Source organism: Phalacrocorax aristotelis, chromosome 3, assembly GCF_949628215.1.
Source record: "Phalacrocorax aristotelis chromosome 3, bGulAri2.1, whole genome shotgun sequence".
NCBI classification, from domain to species: Eukaryota; Metazoa; Chordata; class Aves; order Suliformes; family Phalacrocoracidae; genus Phalacrocorax; species Phalacrocorax aristotelis.
In genome coordinates, this window is record NC_134278.1 from 124778537 (window position 1) to 124801177 (window position 22641).

At 38.7% G+C, this 22641-nt stretch overlaps 1 protein-coding gene across 4 annotated transcripts in view; it reads left to right on the forward strand.

Annotated features, from left to right (window-relative positions):
- ARID4B (AT-rich interaction domain 4B) overlaps window positions 1–21389 on the forward strand; it is a 91638-nt gene extending 70249 nt beyond the window's left edge. For all 4 annotated transcript variants that reach the window (XM_075089448.1, XM_075089451.1, XM_075089452.1 and 1 more), the window contains 7 exons: window positions 6004–6088; window positions 7008–7200; window positions 9348–10559; window positions 13046–13156; window positions 15890–16105; window positions 18407–18553; window positions 19601–21389. In XM_075089448.1, coding sequence (XP_074945549.1) covers window positions 6004–6088; window positions 7008–7200; window positions 9348–10559; window positions 13046–13156; window positions 15890–16105; window positions 18407–18553; window positions 19601–19731 — 2095 coding nt within the window. In that variant the 3' untranslated portion in view covers window positions 19732–21389. The remainder of the gene's footprint in view (window positions 1–6003; window positions 6089–7007; window positions 7201–9347; window positions 10560–13045; window positions 13157–15889; window positions 16106–18406; window positions 18554–19600) is intronic.
- The last annotated feature ends 1252 nt before the right edge of the window (window positions 21390–22641 follow it).

A 22641-nucleotide genomic window follows, 5' to 3' on the forward strand; every position in this document is an offset into this window, starting at 1 on the left:
TTAAAACTGAAAGCAACTTCACAAATAGTATAGAAAACTAAAGCTTCTGAGCAGCTTTTAAGCCAGTTACAGGTCTCCTGCTTTTTTCCCTCAGTTTTAGCATATCTGCTCATTGTCCTCAGCTGTCATCTTTTAAACTTTATTACTGTGTTTATAGATCTTTTTAGAGAAAAAAAAAGTCTGAGGCAAATCTGCTGTACTTTTTATTTATTTATTTTCCCTCTTCTGGAATATCTGAGGCTCTTGTGACCTTCTTCTGTCATCTGGTATTTGATTACCATCCTACCTCTGACCAAGAGGGCAGGAGAAATCTCATTTATTCAGTGCTAGCAAGATCTGCTAGCAAAGGTCACAATTACAGAAGCATGATACTTCTCTCCCTCTCTTGAATACACCTCTTTCTGTCTAGGCCTGGTGATTTCCAGGGCCACCTAAGCCACTGCTGAGGAGGAACGTCTTGATATTACCAATTTTGAAATTGATCTTTTGTAGAATTTTGATCTACATTATATATATATGAGATCTACAGGAATATGATCTTTCACATAAACTGTCTTTAGGCAACATTTGTGAGCATAGTGGGCTATGAAATCGAGATACTAGGGGAGATGCAGCCTGCTCCAGGTAGGATTTGGACTGTAACTAGCATTTTGGTCGTTACTGGAGAGGACTTGCTTGAGGAGCGTAAGTTGCTGAAATTTGCGTCCTGCTTGCTGAGGATTACTATGTACCATTCAAAGAGGTGTTTTGCTTTTAAACTCTTGTTTTGGAATTCACATGTGAACATAGGAGTTATTTTCCTTTTTTACTAAATGTTATGCTATTATACATGCTATGAAGTGAAATAATCAGACGTTTATTTGAGCAATAGCACTTTAAATCTGAAGAAATGAGAAGTCAAAAATGAGCCTTCACCTTGAAGATCCCAGCACCCTGGTTCTTAAAGGAGAAAACAAGATTTTGTTTTTTGAACTCTGCAGTTTAAGCAAATATGTGGATTAGTATCAGCAGCATTATTTCTGTGACTAGGATATATTTGATAAGAGAAGCATTTTTAGTAAACTTGCACTCATTTGAGAGGTGAGGGGAGTTGTTTGGTCTTTCTGGCAGCAGGACTTGTGTTGTATGTTCTTACCTAGGGTTTCAAAAGAGCCCTCTGAAAGAGGCTGGGAAAGTAGGATTCTTCACTGAAAAAGGTATCAGTGATTGAGATTTAGCTATGGGACTGTGTGTACACTCTGCTAAATGTGTCTGTCTTAATTCAAGTAAAATTACCTAAATATTTTGATTTGACAGTAAGAGTGAGTAAGCCTGAGCTTACAGCAGCATCGAAACACTTCAATATTTCAGTATTGTGAAGACAAGTCTTATATGTTGAATAACTTGATTTGGCTTTCAGTCAGTCAGAACCTGGAAAAATAACTGCTTTACTTGGATAGGTAGCAATTCCCTCCTCTCCTTGTTCATTGTAGCTACACTCCTTACTTTTAGTGTTCATCAGGGACAAGTACTGTAACGTTAGGTCATGGGATGTACTGAACTAGGATTTTCTAATCATCCAGGATTTTTTTAAAATTCTGTCATTCTCCTACCCCTTAAAGATGACTTTCCTGTTTCCTGTTTTGGTCAGTATGCCATTTAATGGCCTGTTCTTTGAACCCGTAAGTTTAAGCAGGTATCCTAAATAACTCCTGATGTTTCTTATCACAAGGTAACTTCATTATCTGTCTGGGGTTCAGAATAATAGTGTGTGTGCACATGCTTTGGGATACTTGGAATGGAATTTGGTAAACTTGGTATTCAGCTTTGTTAGTTTTTTGGGTTTTAAGTGCTCTGGAACTGGTGACACTAACCGTGGTGGAACTTTTTTTTTAATAGTAAGCCATATTCCATTTCTCTATTTTCTATTTAACAGCATTGTACAGCTGCACTACTATATGCTAAAGGATCTTGTTGTTAGCTCATGAGATTCAGGTGATAATATGTTTCTGGTCAAGGTAAAGAATTTTAGTGTTCATTTGAGCATGACTTGTAGTGAAAGGGAATGGTAAAAATCTCCACCCTGTTAGAGAAAACTGTTTACATTATCACATTAACCAGAAAAAGCTTCTGAGAGAAACTGCATTTCTTCTAACAGGCCAGTCCTGTTCTAAATTAGGTATGCTTTATATGGAACTAAAACTTCCCTGGGGCCTGTAGTATCAGTTGCTTCTGTCATCATTTTAATTTTCAGCTGCCAGTGCAAAGAGAAGTTCATTGTATAAGTGTTTGAGGTGAATTTCTTCTGCAGTATGTTCCCAGTAATTAAAGACAGAGGGTGTATATTCAAAAATAGTTTAGGTTGGTTTTAACTCTGTCTTTCTTATGGTACGTGATCACAAGACATGTTATTCTTGAATGTTTCAAGTGTTTAAAACTAACACTATTTTCAACATTTTCTTTTCCTTCAGAAATCTGAACGCCAAAGTGCCAGTTTTGTCTTGGTTTGTTGAAACGTTAACAGTATACAAATTTTGTACTTAACAGTCAGTCACTGAAATTAAAGGAACATGTGTAGCCAAATTTCAGGTTCCTGAGAGTAGTGTATGTCATGGGGCGGGGAGAATTATTAAAAACAAATAAGAAAATCAGAGTCCTCATCTAATATTCCAGTATTTGGTTATGAGACTAAATCTTCACCTTTCTTTGATCACAGCCAAAGCAAAAATTTGATTCTTCCTTGTTAGCAGATACAGACAGAAAGCTGGAACTTTTCTGTGAATTTCCCAAGGCTCGCTAGTTCCTTGAGGTCACTTGTCTTCCTGAGAAAATGGTACCTTTTGCTAGTGTAAATCTAGGGGCTGGAAAAGTACACTTTCTTCCTTGTTTCCCCTCTAGTACTTCTGTGGAGGATCGAATGTGCAATCGCTGAGAATATGCTGTCGTTTATTTTTAGCTTGTAGTCAGTACATATGGATGCAATAGAATCAGTACACACTCTTATGCAAAGTGCCAGGGTTTTTTTTTTCTGCTGTATAACTATTAATTTCATTCTTCTTTTTTTCCTCATTTTTACTTCCTTCCCATTCAAACCCACCTTTCTGGCAGGCATTCATTTTAACCAGTAAGGCAGAAAAGCTTCTCTGCTTACTGGCTCGTCTTTGTCTTCATTTTGGTAAGGTAAAGATGATGATGCTTCTGAAGGCATTCCAGATTTTCGTATGAAACCTTATTTAAAAATAAAGTAAATAATAATTTCTTATTAAATCCCTCCTCTTGGTTCTCAAACAAGCCTGTGAAAACTCTTTTAGAAACACCACACCATCTTACCTCCTTCCTCTCCGCACCCAACTGCTGGCTTTAGGGAGTTGAGGTGAGCAAGCGTGGAAGTCAGCACTGCAATAATACGATGCAGGTCTTCTGGAAGCATGTACTTGTAATGAGAGCCGAAGAACTTCTTTCGTAATGTTTTTGGTTTTCTTTCTTTTTGTGAACAGACTTTCTAAAGCAAGATTAGTGATGAAGTAAGTTTTCTTATTTTATATTTTAATAAGGTGCAGTTTTATAAAGAAAGGCTCTGGTCTGAGTCACATACACCATTCAGATGTAGCTTGGCGTCTGGTGCACTGTACAGCTTCCAGGGTGCTTCTCTGTCATGCAGTAGAGGAGAATGTAATTTAGGGTCAGGTTGTCGCTGTGGCTTGGGATGTATCCCTTTTGCCGGACCTGTTTCAGCCTAGGGTCCAATTGTCATAGGCTTAGGGAAACCATATGTATCTGGTGTGTGAGTAGTGAAAGGAGCTGTGTTGTGCAAAGGTGTGAAGTGTGGGCATCTGATTCCCTGGAGAAGATTCAAGATTTCTGCGACGCCTCCTTGCAGGGTCTGACTGCTGTTCCAGCCGCAGTCAGGAGTAGAGCAGGATATGCTTCAGCCAGGAACTGTGGCTGTCACATATAAGTCTTCACTTCGTGCTCTTTCAGATGAGGAGTTGTGACCACTGCTTCCAATATGTAATACTTAAGATCCTGTGGTATCTACAGATATTCTCTTAAGATCCTGCACTTCCTCTCTCCTTCGCTTCAGTATGTCCCCATGTCTATCAGCAGTCGCCCCAACAGGCACTGCAGTTACCTTGAACCATGGGCAGTATGTGCAGTGCACAGACTTTGCATAGGGGCAAGATGGTTTTCTTACTGGAAATGCATAGAACAAGTGAATACAGATTCTGTATTATATAGTAACATGGCTGAGGCAGAAAGGACACTGTCAGAATTATTGCCTTTTACCATGTATTTGTCCAGTCCTAGTGCTGATTCCCTGCATGCATTTAGACCTAATGAAATACTCTTATATTTATGTGGGTTGCAAAGTCCATTTGGCAGTGTACTCAGTGGTATTGCTTCTGGAAAGCACATCTTTGACTTGAAGAAAGATTACTTCAGATAGGGTTTCCCACAGTCTCATAGAATATAGGGTTTTTCCATACTGGAAAGTACTCTACAGAGTTGCATTTCAGTTTTGGAGAGAAATCTGAGCCTGTTCACCTACGTCTCACCTGGTAATAGTACAGTTACAGCTGTATCTGCAGCAGTATAGGTAATCTTGGTATGTTGTAGTCTGCATGGTCTGTTGCTATATTTGTCATTTTTATTGTCACAGGGAGGGGAAAAAAAACCCAATAGTTTTGGAAAACTATTTTTCAGAGACTGCTGCTAATTCATTTTTCACTGTATTGTTACGTGAAATTTAAGTTAATAAAATACAGTATTTAGCTTCTGGAACCCATTGTGTAGATCTTAACTTAGAGTAGGAAGGCAAGTTGCATATTTTTCTCTAAACCTTTTTAGTGTATATGTCATTAATGTAGATATAATTGGTAGTAGTTGCAAAGAAGCTGACTTGGGAGTGTATCAGCAGTTGTATATATCAAAATGGTTGTCAAGTAAGCTCGGCTGGAAAGCCAGCATGGTCATGAATACATTCTGCTTGGCTCCATCTTATACTGGTTCTATGGGTGTGTGTTGGGTTTTTTTTGTTGTTGTTTGTTTGTGGGTATTTGGTTTTGTTGTTGTTGTTGTTTGGGTTTGTTTTTTAAGTTGGTTTCTTCCTCTCTGTTTTCATGGTTACGTGGGGGGCTCAGAATTTCTGTGGCTGTACACTGGGGCAAAAGTTAATACATACTAATTTTTGACTGACCTATTTCTTATCCAGTGGGTTCTTGAATTCACAATTGAAGTAGGACAGCAGATCATGTTTATTGGGAGATAAAAAAAAAATGTTGCTTCAATTGATTCCTGAGGTTTTTCAGAAATACGCAATGAAACTGACAAGTATAGTACCACAGTTACAGTATAGTCTTACTAACAATGTACTTCTCTGGTTGTGGATTTATATTTAGGTCCAGCCTTAGATAATAAGACACCTATTGTTAATATGTTGGTGCTATTTAGTATGTTTTTGCCCAGTATCATTCTGTTACAAAGTGGACACCTTTAACTGAAAATGAATAAAAAAGCGTTAGTGTTAAGTTAGTGACTCAAAATTTAGTGACTCCTAAGTGTCAGTCACTCCAAGTATCATCTCGCAGACACTCAGGCTTGAAAGAGTTTATTTTTATTAAATGGTCACATTCTATGTAGCCGTAAGAATTTATTATTGTTAGGGTTTTACAGTATGTATTCAAAAAATAACTCTTGGAGATCCATACAGAATTGTCCTTCTGGTGGTTTGTTTTACCTGTATATATGGATTTCCTGCTGTTCAGCGAGGACTGGAAAAATACCAGCTTTCACTCTTACCCATCAGTATAAGGAAACTTTGTCCTATATGTTCCAGTGTGTGAAGAAATGAACCTTAGCTGAAACACCAAAAACTGAGAAGTTCACAAATGAATTTTTTTTTATTCAAAGTCTAATTTTTATATGGCTAATAATTGTCTTTTTCTTCCATTAGTTTATCCTATTATGTCATGATTACCTGCTTAAAACCGTAAATGTATACAATTTATTTTTTTTTACTTTTAGGTATGATGAATGGATAAAGGCAGACAAGATAGTGAGACCAGCTGATAAAAATGTACCAAAAATTAAGCATCGAAAGAAAATAAAGGTAGGTTGTCTCCCTTTTTCTCCCTTGATCACCCCAACTTTGGTTAAATATATTCTTAAGTACTTCCCCCCCACCCCCTTTTGATTGGTCTATAGATGCTTGACCGATAAAAGCAGCTTCCTAGCCTTTTAAAGAGTAGAACTTTTTTCATCAAGGTTTTGCTTTTTCATTGCAGGGTGGGGAGGGGAAGCTTCTCTTCCTTTTTTTTTTCTTTTTTTTCTTTTTTTTTTTTGTGTGTGTGTGTGCGCGACATTTATGTATGCACTTAAAGAAAACAAATTAGAAGGATCCATTTTATTATCAGTGGTGCGAGCCAGCTCTGGGGCATGAAATTTGGGAGCTCCCTCTGCTGATTCTGGAGGGCAAACCTATGACTAGTCCATGCGTATGTGACTCATATTTTATTTCATAGTATTTCTTTCAAAGATCGTTCTTTTAAAACTGATGTTCAGGCTTAGGCTATGATCTATTCCTTGGGCAGTGGGATGCAAGGAAGCTTTTCCTTCTGCCATAGGTGTCAGCACTCCCCCTCCTGTGTCCCCCTCCCTACCCCCGCCACGCAGCACCGTGGCGCCTTTGGAACCTGAGCGTTGCTCTGGAGCTCCCTGCCCGTTGTGACAGCGCAGGGTGCCGTAGCGCTGCCCTGCCGCTGCGGAGCTGGCGTCCTGCCCTGCCGCTGCTCCTACAGCACTGGCTGTGTTTGCTTTCCCATCTGCGTTAGTGTTGACAAAGTTCCTGTCTACAGTATAAATGTCTCAGCATGGGCCGTAGAAAGGTATTTGTAATATTTTAAACAAAGAGGAAAGCTTTCCTTTTACAGCTTAATTATTTTAAGATAACTCTAAGTGTTGCTTAATTGTAATCTATGTTAAGTTGTATGCTCAAATGAGAAGAGTTTTTAATCTTTTCTTTCACATAGAATAAAACTGACAAAGAAAAGGAAGAAAAGTACTCTCCTAAAAACTGTAAATTGCGACGTTTGTCAAAACCACCCTTTCACACCAGCACATCACCAGAGACTGGGTCCAAACTCGACAGTACTGAAGCCAAAAATACTGAACAAGCTCCGGTTAAATCAATAGAAATGACTTCTATCATTAATGGGCTACAAGGTATTGTACTTAAACTTTTTTTCTGATTCTGTAAATGGCCTTTAAACAGTAGTAAATGCCAATGCAGAACAACTGATACAACTGTACACTTGCGTCTGGGTGATTATAACATCAACTTCAGGAACAACCCTTGAACAAAAGCACTCTTTGCAGTTTCTGAAAACGGGTATTGTGGATTCAGTGTATGTTAACAGTCTTAAGAATTACATCCTTTGTTTTGCCATCAGCACAGCATTTTTGCTTCCTATATTGTTTTAAATTTTTAATTTTTCATTTATGTAACTTATAGGACCCATGATTTTTTTTTCCCTTGAAAAATGGAATTAATAAAGCTAGGTTTCCTATCAGCACATCTGTTGTTCCTAACACTGTTTTCCCCTTCCCGCACATTTGCAGCAGCATTGTAATACCTAGTTGCTTCTCCTCATCCTTAGTTTAGTGTGTGCCTCCAGAAAAAGAAATCATATATAGTATAGGTAGTTTGGGTAACGATAATTTTTTTTGTGAAAGTTGTATGAATTCAATAACCTTTCAGACTTATTCAAACTTGGGTGACATTGACCATTGGGTTCCAAATTTGTAGGCAGAGTAACAGTCAACATAATCTATTAAGCTTTGTTTCCTTAGGAAATGAGAAACAGAAAAGCAATTAGCGGTGATAATGACGACACTATTATTAGTGCTCTAATTAATCTGTAATTAACTTCTGATTACAAAAGCACAATTTGACATACCACCCTCTAATATTTTGGAAACCTAAATATTTGCCATATTACTTAATTTCTAGAAATGCTTTTAATTGTATGCAATTCTTTTACCATTTAAGACCCCATAGATTCATGCTGGGGATTAACTTTTTCCCCCTGTTACTAGCGGGTGTTTAAGTATGAAAGGCTCTAATGTTTTACTATTTCTTTTTCCTCAAATTTTAGTGCTGCTTGCTCAAAACTTTTCTACAGGTTTTGGTTTGGTTGGTTGCTTGGTTTTTTTTTTTCCCCTCCCCTAAACTGGAATGATTAGTGCAATTGTATTCAACTTTCCTTTGAAGGGCATAGCAAAGTAATTTAGGTTGAGAGGAAAACTTGATGGACCTGATTTTTTGTTGTTTTTCTTCAAAATGTGTTCTTGGCTTTTATTTCAAATGACAAATTTTGATGCCTCTTATAATAGTAGTGTAGTTTTGATCCTCTAAGGCGTGAGAAAGGCAAGTGTTAGAAGTCCTTTTTAGGTGAGACTTCCTGGAACTTTAGGCCAAAACACCTACCATAAATGTTTAATTAGAAAAAGCAAACAACACTGAAAGGGTTCTGTAAAACTTGCTTTCATATTGCATCTTAGAGTAGAATTTAAGGTCCTGCCTATCTTAAAACAAATAAACCAAGAAAAACACCTGAGGCAACATTTCTCAAGGTATTTTGTCCTGTACACGTCTTCCCTCTGTTAGTGTGCTCTTTAAGTTCATCGTATTTTGGTAAACCTTTTTAAAAAAGGTAATTCAACTTCAGTGGTTGCAGTGAATTTTGTTGACAGTGTTGCTTTTCTTCTCTGTCATTAGTTACATTATCACCTTTAAAATGGTGGTGAGTTTTAGTGAGGAATTGAGAATGAGATGGGAAGAATTAAACTAGCAATGCCAACAAAAATGGATGAGTTGCAAATGAAGGAGTTACCCATATATCTGAGCCAGCGTCTTTGTTATTCTGTCCTTTTAGACTGTGGGTTCTCTAGGCGAAACACTGTCTCTGTTCTGGAATTTGGAAAAAGGGCAGATAATGGTGATATTTGTAACCCATAAGAAATATTTAGAAGTTTAATGTTAAACACATCTTTCAATTTCTGTTTTGGTTAATTTTGCAGCAGTTTGTATTTTATGGATTGATGCACTCTCTGCTTTCTCCACCTCTTCAGAAATTGCTGGAGATGTATGGTATAATACAGAATTTTCCTAGTTCCTAATCTAGCCGTTATACCTCCTAACAGAACAGGAAATAAATTTTTGAAGTCTTCAGAAGGTACCATTTAGAATATATATTACTAGAGATCCCTGTAGCGTGTGTTCATATCTGCACAGTTTTCTTTAGCTGTTTTTTTAAGAATTCGTTGTAACCAGAATCAAGACAAACTTTTTTTAATTTATCTTTGATTAGCTTCTGAAAGTTCTGATGATAGTGAGCAGGAAGATGACCAAAGTGCCCCGAATGTACATGCTGATGGCAAAGAAGAATCTGAACGTGAAGCTGTAAGCCAAGATAAAAACGAACTCTGTCTAAAAGAAGAACAGAGTGGTTCATCCCACCCAGAAGAAACTAAAGCTCTGACAGATGTAGTAGCGCCCAAGTCAGGATCCAAGTCTCCTGAAAGATTGCGAAAAGAGATGGAAGAGTTATCTGAAGATACTGACTCTGATGGAGAAGATGAAGCCACAAAGAAGAGAAAGGATGTAAAAAAGGAGGTAGTGGATAAAACAGCAAAACCACAGGTAAAACGTGGTAAACGAAGATACTGTGTTGCAGAGGAATCTTTAAAGACTGTGTCACCTAATAGAAAGGATGAGAAGTCCAAAAACAAAGACTCCCTTAGTTTAGAAAACAGCAGTAACAGCTCCTCGGATGAAGATGAGGAAGACAAATCTAAACTGAAAATCACTCCAACTAAAAAGTATAATGGACTAGAGGAGAAAAGGAAGTCTTTACGGACGAGTACTTTCTACTCAGGATTTTCTGAAGTGGGAGAGAAAAGAATAAAGCTTCTAAATAACTCTGATGAAAGACTTCAGAACTCCAGAGCAAAGGATCGGAAAGATGTCTGGTCAAGTATTCAGGGACAATGGCCGAAGAAAACACTGAAGGAACTGTTCTCGGACTCTGACACTGAAGCTGCTGCCTCCCCCCCACACGCTGTTCCTGAGGACGCTGCGGCAGAGGAGCAGCTTCAGACTCTTGCAGAAGAAGACATTTCTTTGCCTAGTTCTGAACTTGAAAAATCTTTGCCAGCTAGTGTGGACGTTAAGCCTGTTGAGGAGAAAACAACTGAAGTGGGTGAAAAGAAAGTTGAATTTCCAAGCAGTGGCAGTAATTCAGTGCTAAATACTCCTCCTACAACTCCTGAATCACCTTCATCTGTAACTGTAACGGAGTCCAGTAGACATCAGTCCAGTGTCACTGTCTCTGAGACGCTGCCACCAAATCAAGAAGAGATACGAAGCATTAAAAGTGAAACAGACAGCACAATAGAGGTGGACAGTGTTGCAGGAGAGCTGCAAGACCTCCAGTCTGAGGGAAATATTTCTCCAACAGGTTTTGATGCCAGCGTCAGCTCCAGTAGTAGTAATCAACCAGAGCCAGAGCATACTGAAAAAGGTAAAGGAAAGGGTAAACGGAGCTGCCTTCAACCTAATGAGCTCTCGTTTTCGCGTTTCTGATGTATTTTCATTCTGTTATGGTTACACTGCTGCAAAGTTAGTTGTTGGAGGAAGTAGTAGCCTCCTGACTACTTCAAATGTGTGGAAATGGCATAATCATCTAGTGAGTAAAACATAATCTGCCACGAAGTTTCTTGGCCGCTCATTAGGAATTGTGGTGGTTTCAATGAGGAATAAAGTGTATAAGAATAAAGTTTATGCTGGACCTGGCAAGAAAAGCCCAGAGCAAACTGTAATACACTGTATAAGAAATATTTATTGTAGCAAGACTGGTACATTTTGAGTACCTTGCTTACAAGTAGAAGATACTGTTTCTTTCACAGAGTTTTGATTCTCTGTAAGGTGTTTACTGGGGGGAAAGTGCCAATTATTGCACACTTAGGCAACCGTTTCAAACTTGCATCTTAGGAAATTAATGTTTCTAAAAAAATACAAGACAAGCTGATGATAACCATTGACCTTACCAGGTATGTTTCAGGTTCAGATGTGATATTACAGATATGAAGTTCTGTCCTGAGACCACTAGAGAACAGGGGATAATAAACACTGCCAACACTCGTGCATGTGTCACTGTACTGCTGCCTGCTTTTTAACTGTTAGCAAGGCTGGATCCAAAAGCTTTTTGTGAAAGTCACTGGTTCTTTTACAGTTCCATCAAAAGTACAGCTACTTCCACTGTGTTAAAGTGCCTAAAAATTATTAATACAAAGGGAAAAAATACATGTCTGAATATAATCCTGATATAACATAAGAGACTTCTTGACCTCAACAGACTTCAGTTAATAATGAATTGAATTTTCTCAGAATGCCCTTAAGGTGTGTTACCTTCATCATTCTGTTTGAACTGTTCTTTTGAAAGAATGCAACAAAACGTGTTTCCTTAAAGGAGAGAGTTTGGAAGAGGTGAATATGTAGCCCTTAATAAATACGCCTGTATTGCTTTGTTTTTTATAGGCGTGTAGGTTTAGAACTTAATTTGTTTGCTTTTTTAATGTAAAAGGAAATTATTGCCACATGAAAAAAGTTTTACACTATTGCACAACATTACCTTTATATGCATTAGACTTTAACTTCCTGTCTGATTTTGTCAGCATGCTGCCTGTTTTAGAAAATAGGATTTCTCAATTTAAATGGTTTTGTTACAGGAGTAATTTTTAACCTGTACATCAGGTGGTTGTGGAACATTTGAAAAACTCCTAAAATTTGCTCTTTTAACAGGTGTACTAGAATTCTTTTATCTTTCTTTTCTACTTTTTTCCCCTCACAAATACCTGTACTTTTTCCTTTGTTTTTTAGTTTGCCTTTTTTTTGTTGGCTTGTTCTTTAACATTAGCTAAGGTTGTTTTTTAATACTTCCAATTAATGTAGTTTCTGAACACAAGTGATAGTTTCACTTTTTTCTCACAGCTTCCAAGTGTGACAGGCTTTTTGAATGTTTTTCAGTTCCAGTAGTTCTTGACAAGTTTTTCAAATAAATATATTCTTATTTAATTTACAGTATGTCATGGTTTATCCCAGCCAGTAATTAAGCTCTACACAGCTGTGCGCACGCAACCCCTCCACACCCCATGGGATGGGGGAGAGAATCAGAAGAGTAAAAGTGAGAACACTTACGGGTTGAGATAAGAACAGTTTAATAATTGAAATAAAATAAAATAATAACGTAACAACAAATTGCAATGAAAAGGAAAATGAGAAAAAGAGAAAAAAACCCCAAGAAAGACAAGTGATGCAAATGAAAAGCAATTGCTCTCCACCAGCCGACCGATGCCCAGCCTGTCCCCAAGCAGCAGCCCTGCCCTGGCCAATCCCCCCCAGCTTTATATCATGATGTCATATGGTATGGAATATCCCCTTGGTCAGTTTGGGTCAGCTGTCCTGGTTGTGCCCCCTCCCGGCTTCTTGTGTGCCTCCGGCCTTCTCATTGGCAGGCCAGCATGAGAAGCCGAGAAGTCCTTGACTGCTCAGCAACAACTAAAACATCAGTGTGTTATCAACATTATTCTCACACTAAATCCAAAACACAGCACTATACCAGCTACTCGGAAGAAAATTCACTCCATCCCAGACAAAAACAGGACACAGTATTTAAAAAAAAAAAAAAAATCCACGTGATTCAAGAGAAATTCTGACGATGCATACGGGGAAGTTGCTTGCAATCATCTTACGTATGCACTCAGACTTTGTCTGCCTTCCATCTTCCTTCACCTCTTGTCAATGTAAGTAGGAAGCTGAGCCGTATTAAGGATAGGCAGGAACAGTTGCATTGTCATCTACAAACATACGCTCTGAAGTGTGGGGTTTGGTGGTTTTGTTTTGGGGTTGGATTTTTTTGTTTTGTTTTTGAGACACTGAGAAAAACACACAAGTGCATGTATTTATTTAATTTCTGTTTCTTTCTCTCCCCCCACCCTTCAATTATAGTCTGTACAGGCCAGAAAAGACTTAAAGATGCTCAGGGAGGAGGCAGCTCCTCAAAAAAGCAGAAAAGAAGCCACAAAACATCTGTGAACAACAAAAAGAAGAGTAAAACTAGTAAGTACCAGCAGCAGAGTGTGAAATGAAATGTGTGAAAGTGCTGTTTCATTTGCTTGAACAATTGTAGGAGATGAAATCTGCAAATAAAGAAATGTAGTAGGACAAAATGTTCTCTTAATACTGTCTAAATGAAGAAACTATTATTGCTGAATGCCAAAGTGTTTTTAAGTGGCTTGTGTTATTTCTGGGCCTATTTCTAAGAGTTCCTTAATATCGTTTAGTTCAGGAAGACTAAGAGCAGTGAGTGTTTCACACATGGTAGAATTGGGACAGGAACATCTGTGGTGTGATAGCTGCACGTCTGAGCGGACCTGGATGAAATTATGTTTTGTATTTTGTGCAAGATGAGTTTATAGATATTCATATCTCTTTCAGTAGGAAATATGAGACTAATTCCAGAAAAATATAGGCTCTCTTTTCTGCCTATATCGTCTGTTACATTTTCAGTAAATAATGCAGCTTTTGCAGCTTTTTTGTAGTTGTACAAGCCAGTTGGAATAGAAACCACAGCACTGGGGAAGAGAAGCTTAACAAAAGCAGAGGTGTATTAGAGAGACATTTGCACATGCATTCAGGAGACAGCAAGATCAGTTACTGCCTCATCTTACTGTTAATAAAAAACACCAGGGAACAGTCAGCTGGAGAGCGAAGCTGGAAGGATGGCTGTAAGAAAAGCAGTGAAAGCAAGGATAGAGAGCATATACTATGCTTTTTTTCCTCTCTATTCCTCCACCCTGCCCCCTTTTCTTTCTTTTAGCAGCTTTTACTAAAAGTCTGTACTTTCTGGTCTGGTATTTGCTTTCACCTCACCATCCTTCACGTTCATTGATCTCCTCTTCATATTCTCTCATCCTTTTTCATTCCATTTCACTAATCTCCTCCTTCCATGATCATTATTCCTTCCCTCACCGCAGGAATTAAACTAACAAAACAAACTGAATTTGCAAAACTAATACGCCATTTTTAGCCTTGCCATTGTTACCTTTGATTTGGTGATTTTACCCCTTTCTCTCAGCCTATGTCTTCATCAGGATGTAAGCACTACAAAGCTACAACTGTTTCTTGTTCTGTGTACAGTCCTTGGTGCGTATGCACTCTTTCTGTTAGACTTCAGGCACTGCTGTATTGTAATAAGGGCAATAAATAAATAAAATGTGGTGTTAGTTGTGAGCAAAAAAATGCTTTTTGCAAAATTCAGGTATACTAGTTAAAGCTGCTTTTTTAGCAGCTTCAACTCTTGCCTTTGCATTAAGCCAGCAGACAATGGCAGCTCTGTAGCCAGAGTCCTTTCATACCACATGTATCTTGGTGTTTGGTCCTCTAGTGTGATCACTGGATCATAAAGACCAGGACCAAAAGAGGCTTTCAGGGTTCATTTGGTCAACACCTAGGGCAGGTGCAACTGAGGCATAAGTCTCTCTATAAATATTAATTGAACATGTTTTCAAAAACAACTCTAATGATGGAGATTCTGCAGCTTCCCTAGGCATTTTATTCCAGCGCTTCACTAGACTTCTGTTGAATTACAATCTCTTGCCCCTGCTTCCACCTGAGTTTTATTTTTGTAATGCTAAGCAAACTTCATCCTTTCAATCATGACGCATAAATCATGTTTTTTAGACAGATTATTTTGTTACTCTCCTTTGGGTGGTTTGATTAGAAAACTGGGTTCAGTTCAGCCTGTTGCTTTATAGTTGAAGTTGGAATTTCAGTGAGGTGAAGTTCTTCTGTTTTGGGTCAGCTGAAGATGGTTTTCTTCAATTAAAGAATTTGATCATCATGTCTAATGGTTTTTGTAGATGATGTCATGCAAATTCAGATTCTTGATAGTCATTTCAGCACAGAAAGCTTAAAATAAATCAAGGTGTGACATAAGGCTAAGAAAAAGGCCAATTGTTTACTCTCATTTCTGCCATGCATGTCCTAGGAGTAGAGTGAAAAGCTTGTCTGTAACTAGTACTTCTAAAACAGGATAGAGGTTGGTATGTATCAAATGCTGTTTTAGAAAATCATATTTAAAATTAGGAGATGGGACATAACGGTGAGTCTTGCTAACTGTTTTAGAAAGAGTGTAGGCCCATAAGCAGAAATACAGGGATAATTTTTGCACCTACATTGACACAGGGACTGTCTCCTTGCCTTTTTTCCTAATTTAGGCGATTTATTTACAGATATCTTTCTAAAGCAAAAAGTGTGATGCTGTCTTGAACCATTCTGAGAGTAGAGTGCACCTTCCCTTGAGCAGTTGGATTGTATTCAGGAATCTCCTTACAAACAAGTGTGTCCCTACGCCACCCCCTCGTGTTCTTGCACACATGCTTTCAGCAATATACTTACTGGTATTCAGGGTGGGTTGTGGAGCCACAGTCTGGTACTTCTGTCCACCCTCTAGCTGTTTGGTTCCTAGAGGTCTGCGTAATAGCTGTGCATCGACCTGCACAGCAACCCACCGGACGGTGTTACCAGTGCAAGGTTTCCCTTTCCCAGCATGCCAGAATTCAAGGGGCCCTGTTATGTACCTGTTTTGTGGCCCTGCCTTTAGGCACCAGTGATGCAAAGAGTTGTGTGCCAAGCTTCTGTACTAGGTTGGATTATATCATTTCAGAGTTAAAAGGATTTTGGTCAAACTCCTGTTGCATGAAAATCAGCACAGGGGTAGCTTCTGATAAGCTTTAGTTTGGGCAGGAAGTTTGCTTTGTTTTGTAACAATATACTTTCTTGTTTCTTCAGCAAACAGCAGTGACAGTGAAGAACTATCTGCTGGTGAAAGTATGTCCAAGTCTCAGTCAGCAAAATCTGTTTCTACTGGCATGAAATCTCACCAAACCAAATCACCTGCAAGAACACAATCTCCAGGAAAATGTGGGAAAAATGGAGAGAAGGAGTCTGATCTCAAAGAACAGAATAATCGTTTGCCCAAAGTTTACAAATGGAGTTTTCAAATGTGTAAGTATTTTCTTCAAAACACACCTAGTGTAATCTTGCAGTATAGTATAAGAAGGCTTTTTGAATTTTGTGTGTCTTGCTCTTTTCCCCTAAAATTATTCCATCCTCAGTTTGCTTAATTTTGTGATACATACTGATTTTAAAAAAACCAAAAATTTTCTTTTGCAACTGCAGCACAGCCTATATCACACTCTTCCAGTACTGATTTTAGATACGGCTCCTGCACTGGCTTGCTATTCTTGCCATCCTGTGCAGACCTGGCATTCTGGCATGAATGTGATCCACTATATGGGCTTCTTGTTGATATTTTCTTGCTGATTTAATCGTCATTCTCCAGTTATTGTTCAGACACTTACATGATTGATGTGCAACTTCCATCTCTTCCATTTTGCCTTAGTGAGCCGGGAGATGCTTACTATTTCTAGTACTAAGAATTTTCAGCATGTTTGTGTCAGTCAGCTGCGGGCACACGTATGGCTAGGGGTGTGCAGTAGTGAAAGCATCCTGCCTATCTGAAAAACAGTTCGGTAGCTTATGAATGGCTCGATATGAACGCAGCTTCTTAATTGCTGCTCTGTGTGTGTACGCTATTGCAGCATTATTTTCAGTGGGGAGAAATGACAAGTAAGAGAAGATATTAGGTGATTGAAGCCTTCTTCCTCAATATAACAATAAGCAAATAATTGAAAGTAATTATTCAAAAGCAAAAACTTGCTATAGCTCTCTCTAACAGCATCTGGGTATTTAATTGTCTAGTCAGCAATAAATTGTTGTCCTTAGTACTGACCGTGGAGATATAGTGTTGCATGAGTTGCTTTCTCTTTTATTTTAAAGGTCAAATTGAGACTGTGTGATGTAACTGCTTTAAATTACTCCTTAAAGTAATCCATAGTATCTCGTTCAGTGGCCACAGATGACCTTAGTGTATGTCAAGTTTCTGAAGCTCTCCGAGCATTGTGCTTCATGCTTTTCTGCATTTTGTCTCAGGCTGTGTGAAGGCAGCTGTTCCTTGTGTACACTGGGAACGGGAAAGAGCTGGCACTGCACACTGTGCGGGCACATCTGCTGAATTTTTTGTTTGTTTGGGGTTTTTTTGCCAGCAGTGTTCTTTTATGCCCAGAGAATTCTCCACTTAGCCACCTGTTCCTGTAGTGAGAGAATCTGACGTTGCATTTTTTTTGTTTTCAGCCCTGAGTCTCAGCATTACTCTACTTTAAAAGTATTTTTCTTCTAGTACTTCTCCACAGTCAAGTTACATTCTGCTGTTCTTCAGGACTGTGTGATGTAATTGGTCTTTATTGTCACTTACTGGCCTGCTGAGATTCATTGGGCAGATTTCCTGTGCAACACATTTGAAGAGCTTTTGCTCCTTCCTTTTTTTTTCTGCCTTGGCTACATTGCATGTACTAAATTTGCTTGGCAGAAGTTGGCCTTTGGAATGCTATTTAACACATTTCCTGCTGTTGCAGAGGTCTAAGGCACTTGCAGTGTCTCTGAGCTTTCCTCATCTTCCCACAGCCTGATACAGTTGTGGCTTTTGGTCCGTTGGTGCTGCCTTCATTATAGATTGAAGTGCATTCTGAGCCCCACAGTAGTTTAAATGATTCTTAAATGTCTTTGAATGGAATGTCTCCAGTGTGGCTTACCTGTGGCTGAAAGGGGCTGAACCGAGGTAGTTCCTGCTGCCTGTGTACCCCACAGCTGTGTGCCATGCTGTGGATTGCTCCCAGCTCGGAACAGCCAGAGGGGCAGCTCCTGTGCTGGCGTGTCCATCGACATCCCCGTGTGGGATGCCAGCGAGGAGGTCCTGTATAGTTACACCTTGTGGCCCATGTGCCATGGACTCGTTTAGAACCACCCCACAGCTATTCAGATTGTAACCTGCTTGTTTTGTAACAACCGAGGCAAGTCAGGCAAGAGTGACCTTTCTGGTGTATTAGGCTAAACTGAGCTCCAGCAAGGATTCAAAGCAACAGGCTCAAAGCTAGTTTTGGCTGCTATGTTTTCACCAGTTATATTAGGTTTTTTTCTTTTCCTTCTGATGGGGAGGGCAATGCATGCATTTTCTTCATTTCCCACTTCCTTAAAAAAAGTGTATCTATGATGGTATCTTTTAAAAAATAACAAAAAATGAACAAAGTTTGTGGTAATAAACAGCAGACTGAGTTGCTGTGTTTCTTGGCTTTGCTGTCTGCTACCTCATAGCACATCACTAAGATTTGAGTACTTCCCACTTCACTGAAATTCGAGTTTTTTGAAATGCTGCAATACAATAATTAACAGAGATTGTTTAACTTGCAGCTGACTTGGAAAATTTGACTAGCGCTGAGCGCATAACGGTTCTCCAAGAAAAATTGCAGGAAATCAGGAAACATTACCTGTCCTTGAAATCTGAGGTGGCTTCCATTGACCGAAGAAGAAAGCGCTTAAAGAAAAAAGAGCGGGAAAGTAAGTGCTAGGAACTAAATTCTACTTTTAAAGGGCTAAGTTGCGTGTCATGTTATTAAGGTGTTAATAAGAAATGGAAAATTTTTAGGGATATTTAGGTGTGCCATTGGGAGGGTGGTTTTCTCGTCTGTTTTGTTTTTTTTAAAAACATTGTGTACAGTTATTTTGTGATCTTTAGCGGGTACAGTTCAGATATCCGGTGACTATGTAAGGGGAAAAACATGAAAAAGGCATACAATCTATTTAATTCTGTTTAGGCAGAACTAATTTATACAGGAAAAAAATACAGAAAAATAGACTTTTCTAAGCATTGAACAAAGTATCTAAGGTTATTAATAACTTAGAACTTTTCTTCAAGTTACACAGTAATTTACTATAGTATTGCTTGTGTCTAGTTAGTGCTTTCCCCTTAGGAGAAGTGATTTATTACATGAGTTTAAGGGAGACCATCAATTAAATCTCTCATTTCCCTGAAGCTGCTTTACCTATTGCTGTAGGGGATGTTCTAGTGTGCCTGCTTCTAGCAGCATTAAAAGGATTAATTTCTCCATGTCTTGTTTATGTGCACATTCAAGAGTTCACCGAGTAGAAGAAGAAAGACTGAAATGCCACGTGTAGTAAGGTGTTACGGCTGCAATCACCACACGGGAACTGTAATTGCTTCTTGGTTACCGGAGCAGGGTGTATGTGCAGATTCAGTGCTGGGACAAGGCCCTGCCTGTGCTGATTCCCACAGGAAGGAAAGGGAACAGTTGACTGTGCTTGTGGGTCAGGAATGAGCTCTGGCATCCTGTGGCTGGGCCCTTGACCTGGGTGGTCAGTGAACCACGGCTGCAAGGGGCAGTGACGTGCCGTCTTGCACACGGCCAACGCTGTCTGTCAGAGCATTTTCCTACAACAACTAGGGAAGGGAGGCTTTTTTCTTTTTAATTACTAGGCAGCAGTTGCTGGAGCCAGTATATACCACTGCTTGTTGTTGAATGGGAACACTTTTTTATTGCTTAATTTGTAAATTTTGATAACCTGTGTTTTCCTCTTCCTGTGCAGGTGCTGCTACTACATCATCTTCCTCCTCATCACCTTCCTCTAGTTCCATTACGGCTGCGGTTATGTTAACTTTAGCAGAACCATCTATGTCAAGTTCATCACAGAATGGAATGTCAGTTGAGTGCAGGTGACAGCAGGACTTGCCAAAGCACTTTGCACTTAATGGCTGCTGAGGGCCACTCTCTCTCTCTTTCTCTCTCTCTCTCTTTTTTTTTTTTATACTGCACAGTGGCACAAAATTCAGACAAGCACTATTTTGTATTTAAAGTTGTTTCTTGACAAGCTAACTTTGCACTTAAGTGCACTTTTACAAAGAAAAAGTACAACAAACTGCTTTTCCTCAAGCAATAATTGTTTCCAACTTGTCTGGGAATTGTAAGTCCAGTGACTCGAAGGCCTTCCACTGTGGCAAATGGAGGCTGTTCACTGCCTGTAGAGACAGTACAATAAGCATATAGTTGTTGGGTTGATCTAAATAAATGTGGTAAGGCTTACTGTATTCCCTGGTATTTTGTTAAAGCTGGAACATTTGATATTTTTCCATTTATTTATGACAAATATTGAACCTATTTTCATTTGTACAAGCTAATTGTTTTTTAACTGCCAAGTCACCTTACAGTGGCTTTAATTGTATACGTCAAGCACATGTATTCAATTCAAAACCTGCAGTTAGTAGGATGTTTGACATCAATCCTGATAACCAAATATGAGGATTCCTTTAAAAAACAAAAAAAGACTGACTAATGTTTACAGGTTTGAATTAGGCTTAAATAGGTTACTCTGGGTTTTAAGAACCCATTAATTGGAATGAAACTACTGTACTTTGCCATTTTTCTATAAAACAGTATTTTTTTTTAATTTTGATAAAATACATTATGAAAAAGGAAGAAAATGGCTAACAAACTGTATTAAATCTTAATGTATAAAGATTGTATTTAGCCAGTTTAAAGTGTATATTTATTCATAATGGATTATAACAGTTATATTTTTGTGTTTTCTTGTAAATGTTTCTTTTCCCTTAAAGCAACAAATATTTCATTTGTAATGCTTATTTTATTACGAGCTTCAAGGAGAGGACTTCAAGACAGAGTAAGGTGCGAGGTTATAATTTGTGGTTGCTGATATGAACACTGCCACAAAAGGGTAGTTGTTTTTAAAATAAATAGCTAGCTGAGTGGTAGACATTTAATTTTTTAAAATGCCTTGTACAAATTCCAAACCCAACTTCAAACTGTTTTCACTTGTATTGATTTTCTGTTGTATGGATCCCAAGCTCTCTCCTGTTAATTATATACCTTTGTAAGACATTTGTATATTGCGGAAGTGTTCATTCAAGCTATTTAATACCTGGCACTGTTAATACACAGTACTTTATTGTACAGATTGTTTTACCGTTTTAATTGTAGTTCTGTGTACTTCTTTTGCCTGGGGAAATAGGGGCTGGCATGTTTTTCTTTGTTTTCTGGCAATACAACATGTAAGAATTCAGAGCATTTTGTTTGTAGATGCTAGAGTGTCAGAATCCTTTACATTTGACTTTTCTAAGAAAAGCATTTTCAGTCTTCGTAGTGTGTGCTTAAGGTTAACTGATTTTATTGAAAATGGTTTCAAAGTATTCAGAATTGTACAGGACTGTAAAAATTTGTTGACAAACCGTGAAGGAAAAGCTTATAGAAAAAAGCTATAAAATATATATTAGGTTCTGCAGAAAATGGAGAATTATGTAATATATTGTACAAATGTAAGCAAAGGCCTCTGAAATAAAATGCCATAGTTTGTGAATCCTTGATTTTGTTTCTAATGGTTTAATTAAGCAACCATAGTACGTTCACTGAAACAACGTCAAGCTGCAGAATCGGTTTAGCCAATGATCTTTGATATAGTGTCATAGGCTTGTAAGGATAAGCTAGAGCAGGTACATCGGCCTAATTTTCCTCTTAGCAATTAATTCAAATTCATCCTCTCTTTCAGCAGAATGGGAGAGGTTGGCCCATTGACATCGTTAAGGCAGCACCGGTCGAGATAAAGATGAGTTTTGATTCACATTAATTCAGGTAGTTTGACAGTGTAAAAGCAAGCTCCCGAAGATATTTGCTGACTTCTAGTATCGCCTTCCTCAAGTTCAGATTCCATGGAAGTGAAACCAGAATAAAACTTGTAGTGTTATTTGCTGACATCATGCCTGGCTGTAGTTCAGTTCACTAAAATACTGTTACACCTGCAAAATGACAGGTCACCAATGAGACTGATAAATAACAACCGATGATAAGCCTTTGAAACATTGACTGCTAGTAATTACCAGAGATCTGAGACTGACAGGAGTAATGTTAATAATCTCAGTGGGGCTGCTCAGAGGATATTTACATATGTTTAACAGAATCCAAGTCATAATAGTTCAGTTCTGCCTTTCAGACTCAGGAGGCGTAACTGGTATTGATTTAACTAGGAACTACACCTGGGCAAGAAAGAGCAAGTTCAGTTCTCCACTCACTCCTAGTTCTTGAGCAGCATTCAGTTTTAGTGCCAGCATTTTTGCTTTGATGAGAAATTTGTTGACTCTCTTGTTCCATGAGAGGATTTGTTTTTCTTGTTTAAAAGAGGGATCATTAGTCACCCCTCCACTCCCAAGTGGAGTTTTTGCATAAATGGGATTTTTTTGTTCTTTAATACAGAGATGTTTGTACTTCTCCCACAGTTGAATGACTAGTCAGAAGTCTGTTCTGGATATCTTACATTGCACCTCTTCTGTGCAGTGTGTCTGTAAACGGTTGTCTCAGGTTCATGTTACTTGTGTCCCAGCAGTTACCAAGGAAGGTGCCTTTGGCAGACTGTTAGCCAGGCAATTGCATCCCGTGTTCCAGTGAGCCGAATCTGAGCTTGTTTTCAGGTTACATATTGTAATGCAGCTTTAAACATTGGGTGTGCTCTCTGCTTGGCATGCACACTGTGCTTACAGCTCGGAGAGTTTCCCCACTAGCATTGACTGCTGGGCTGTGCCCGTACTCCTGAGTGCCTGCTCGGACCATGACCTGAAAGGTGAA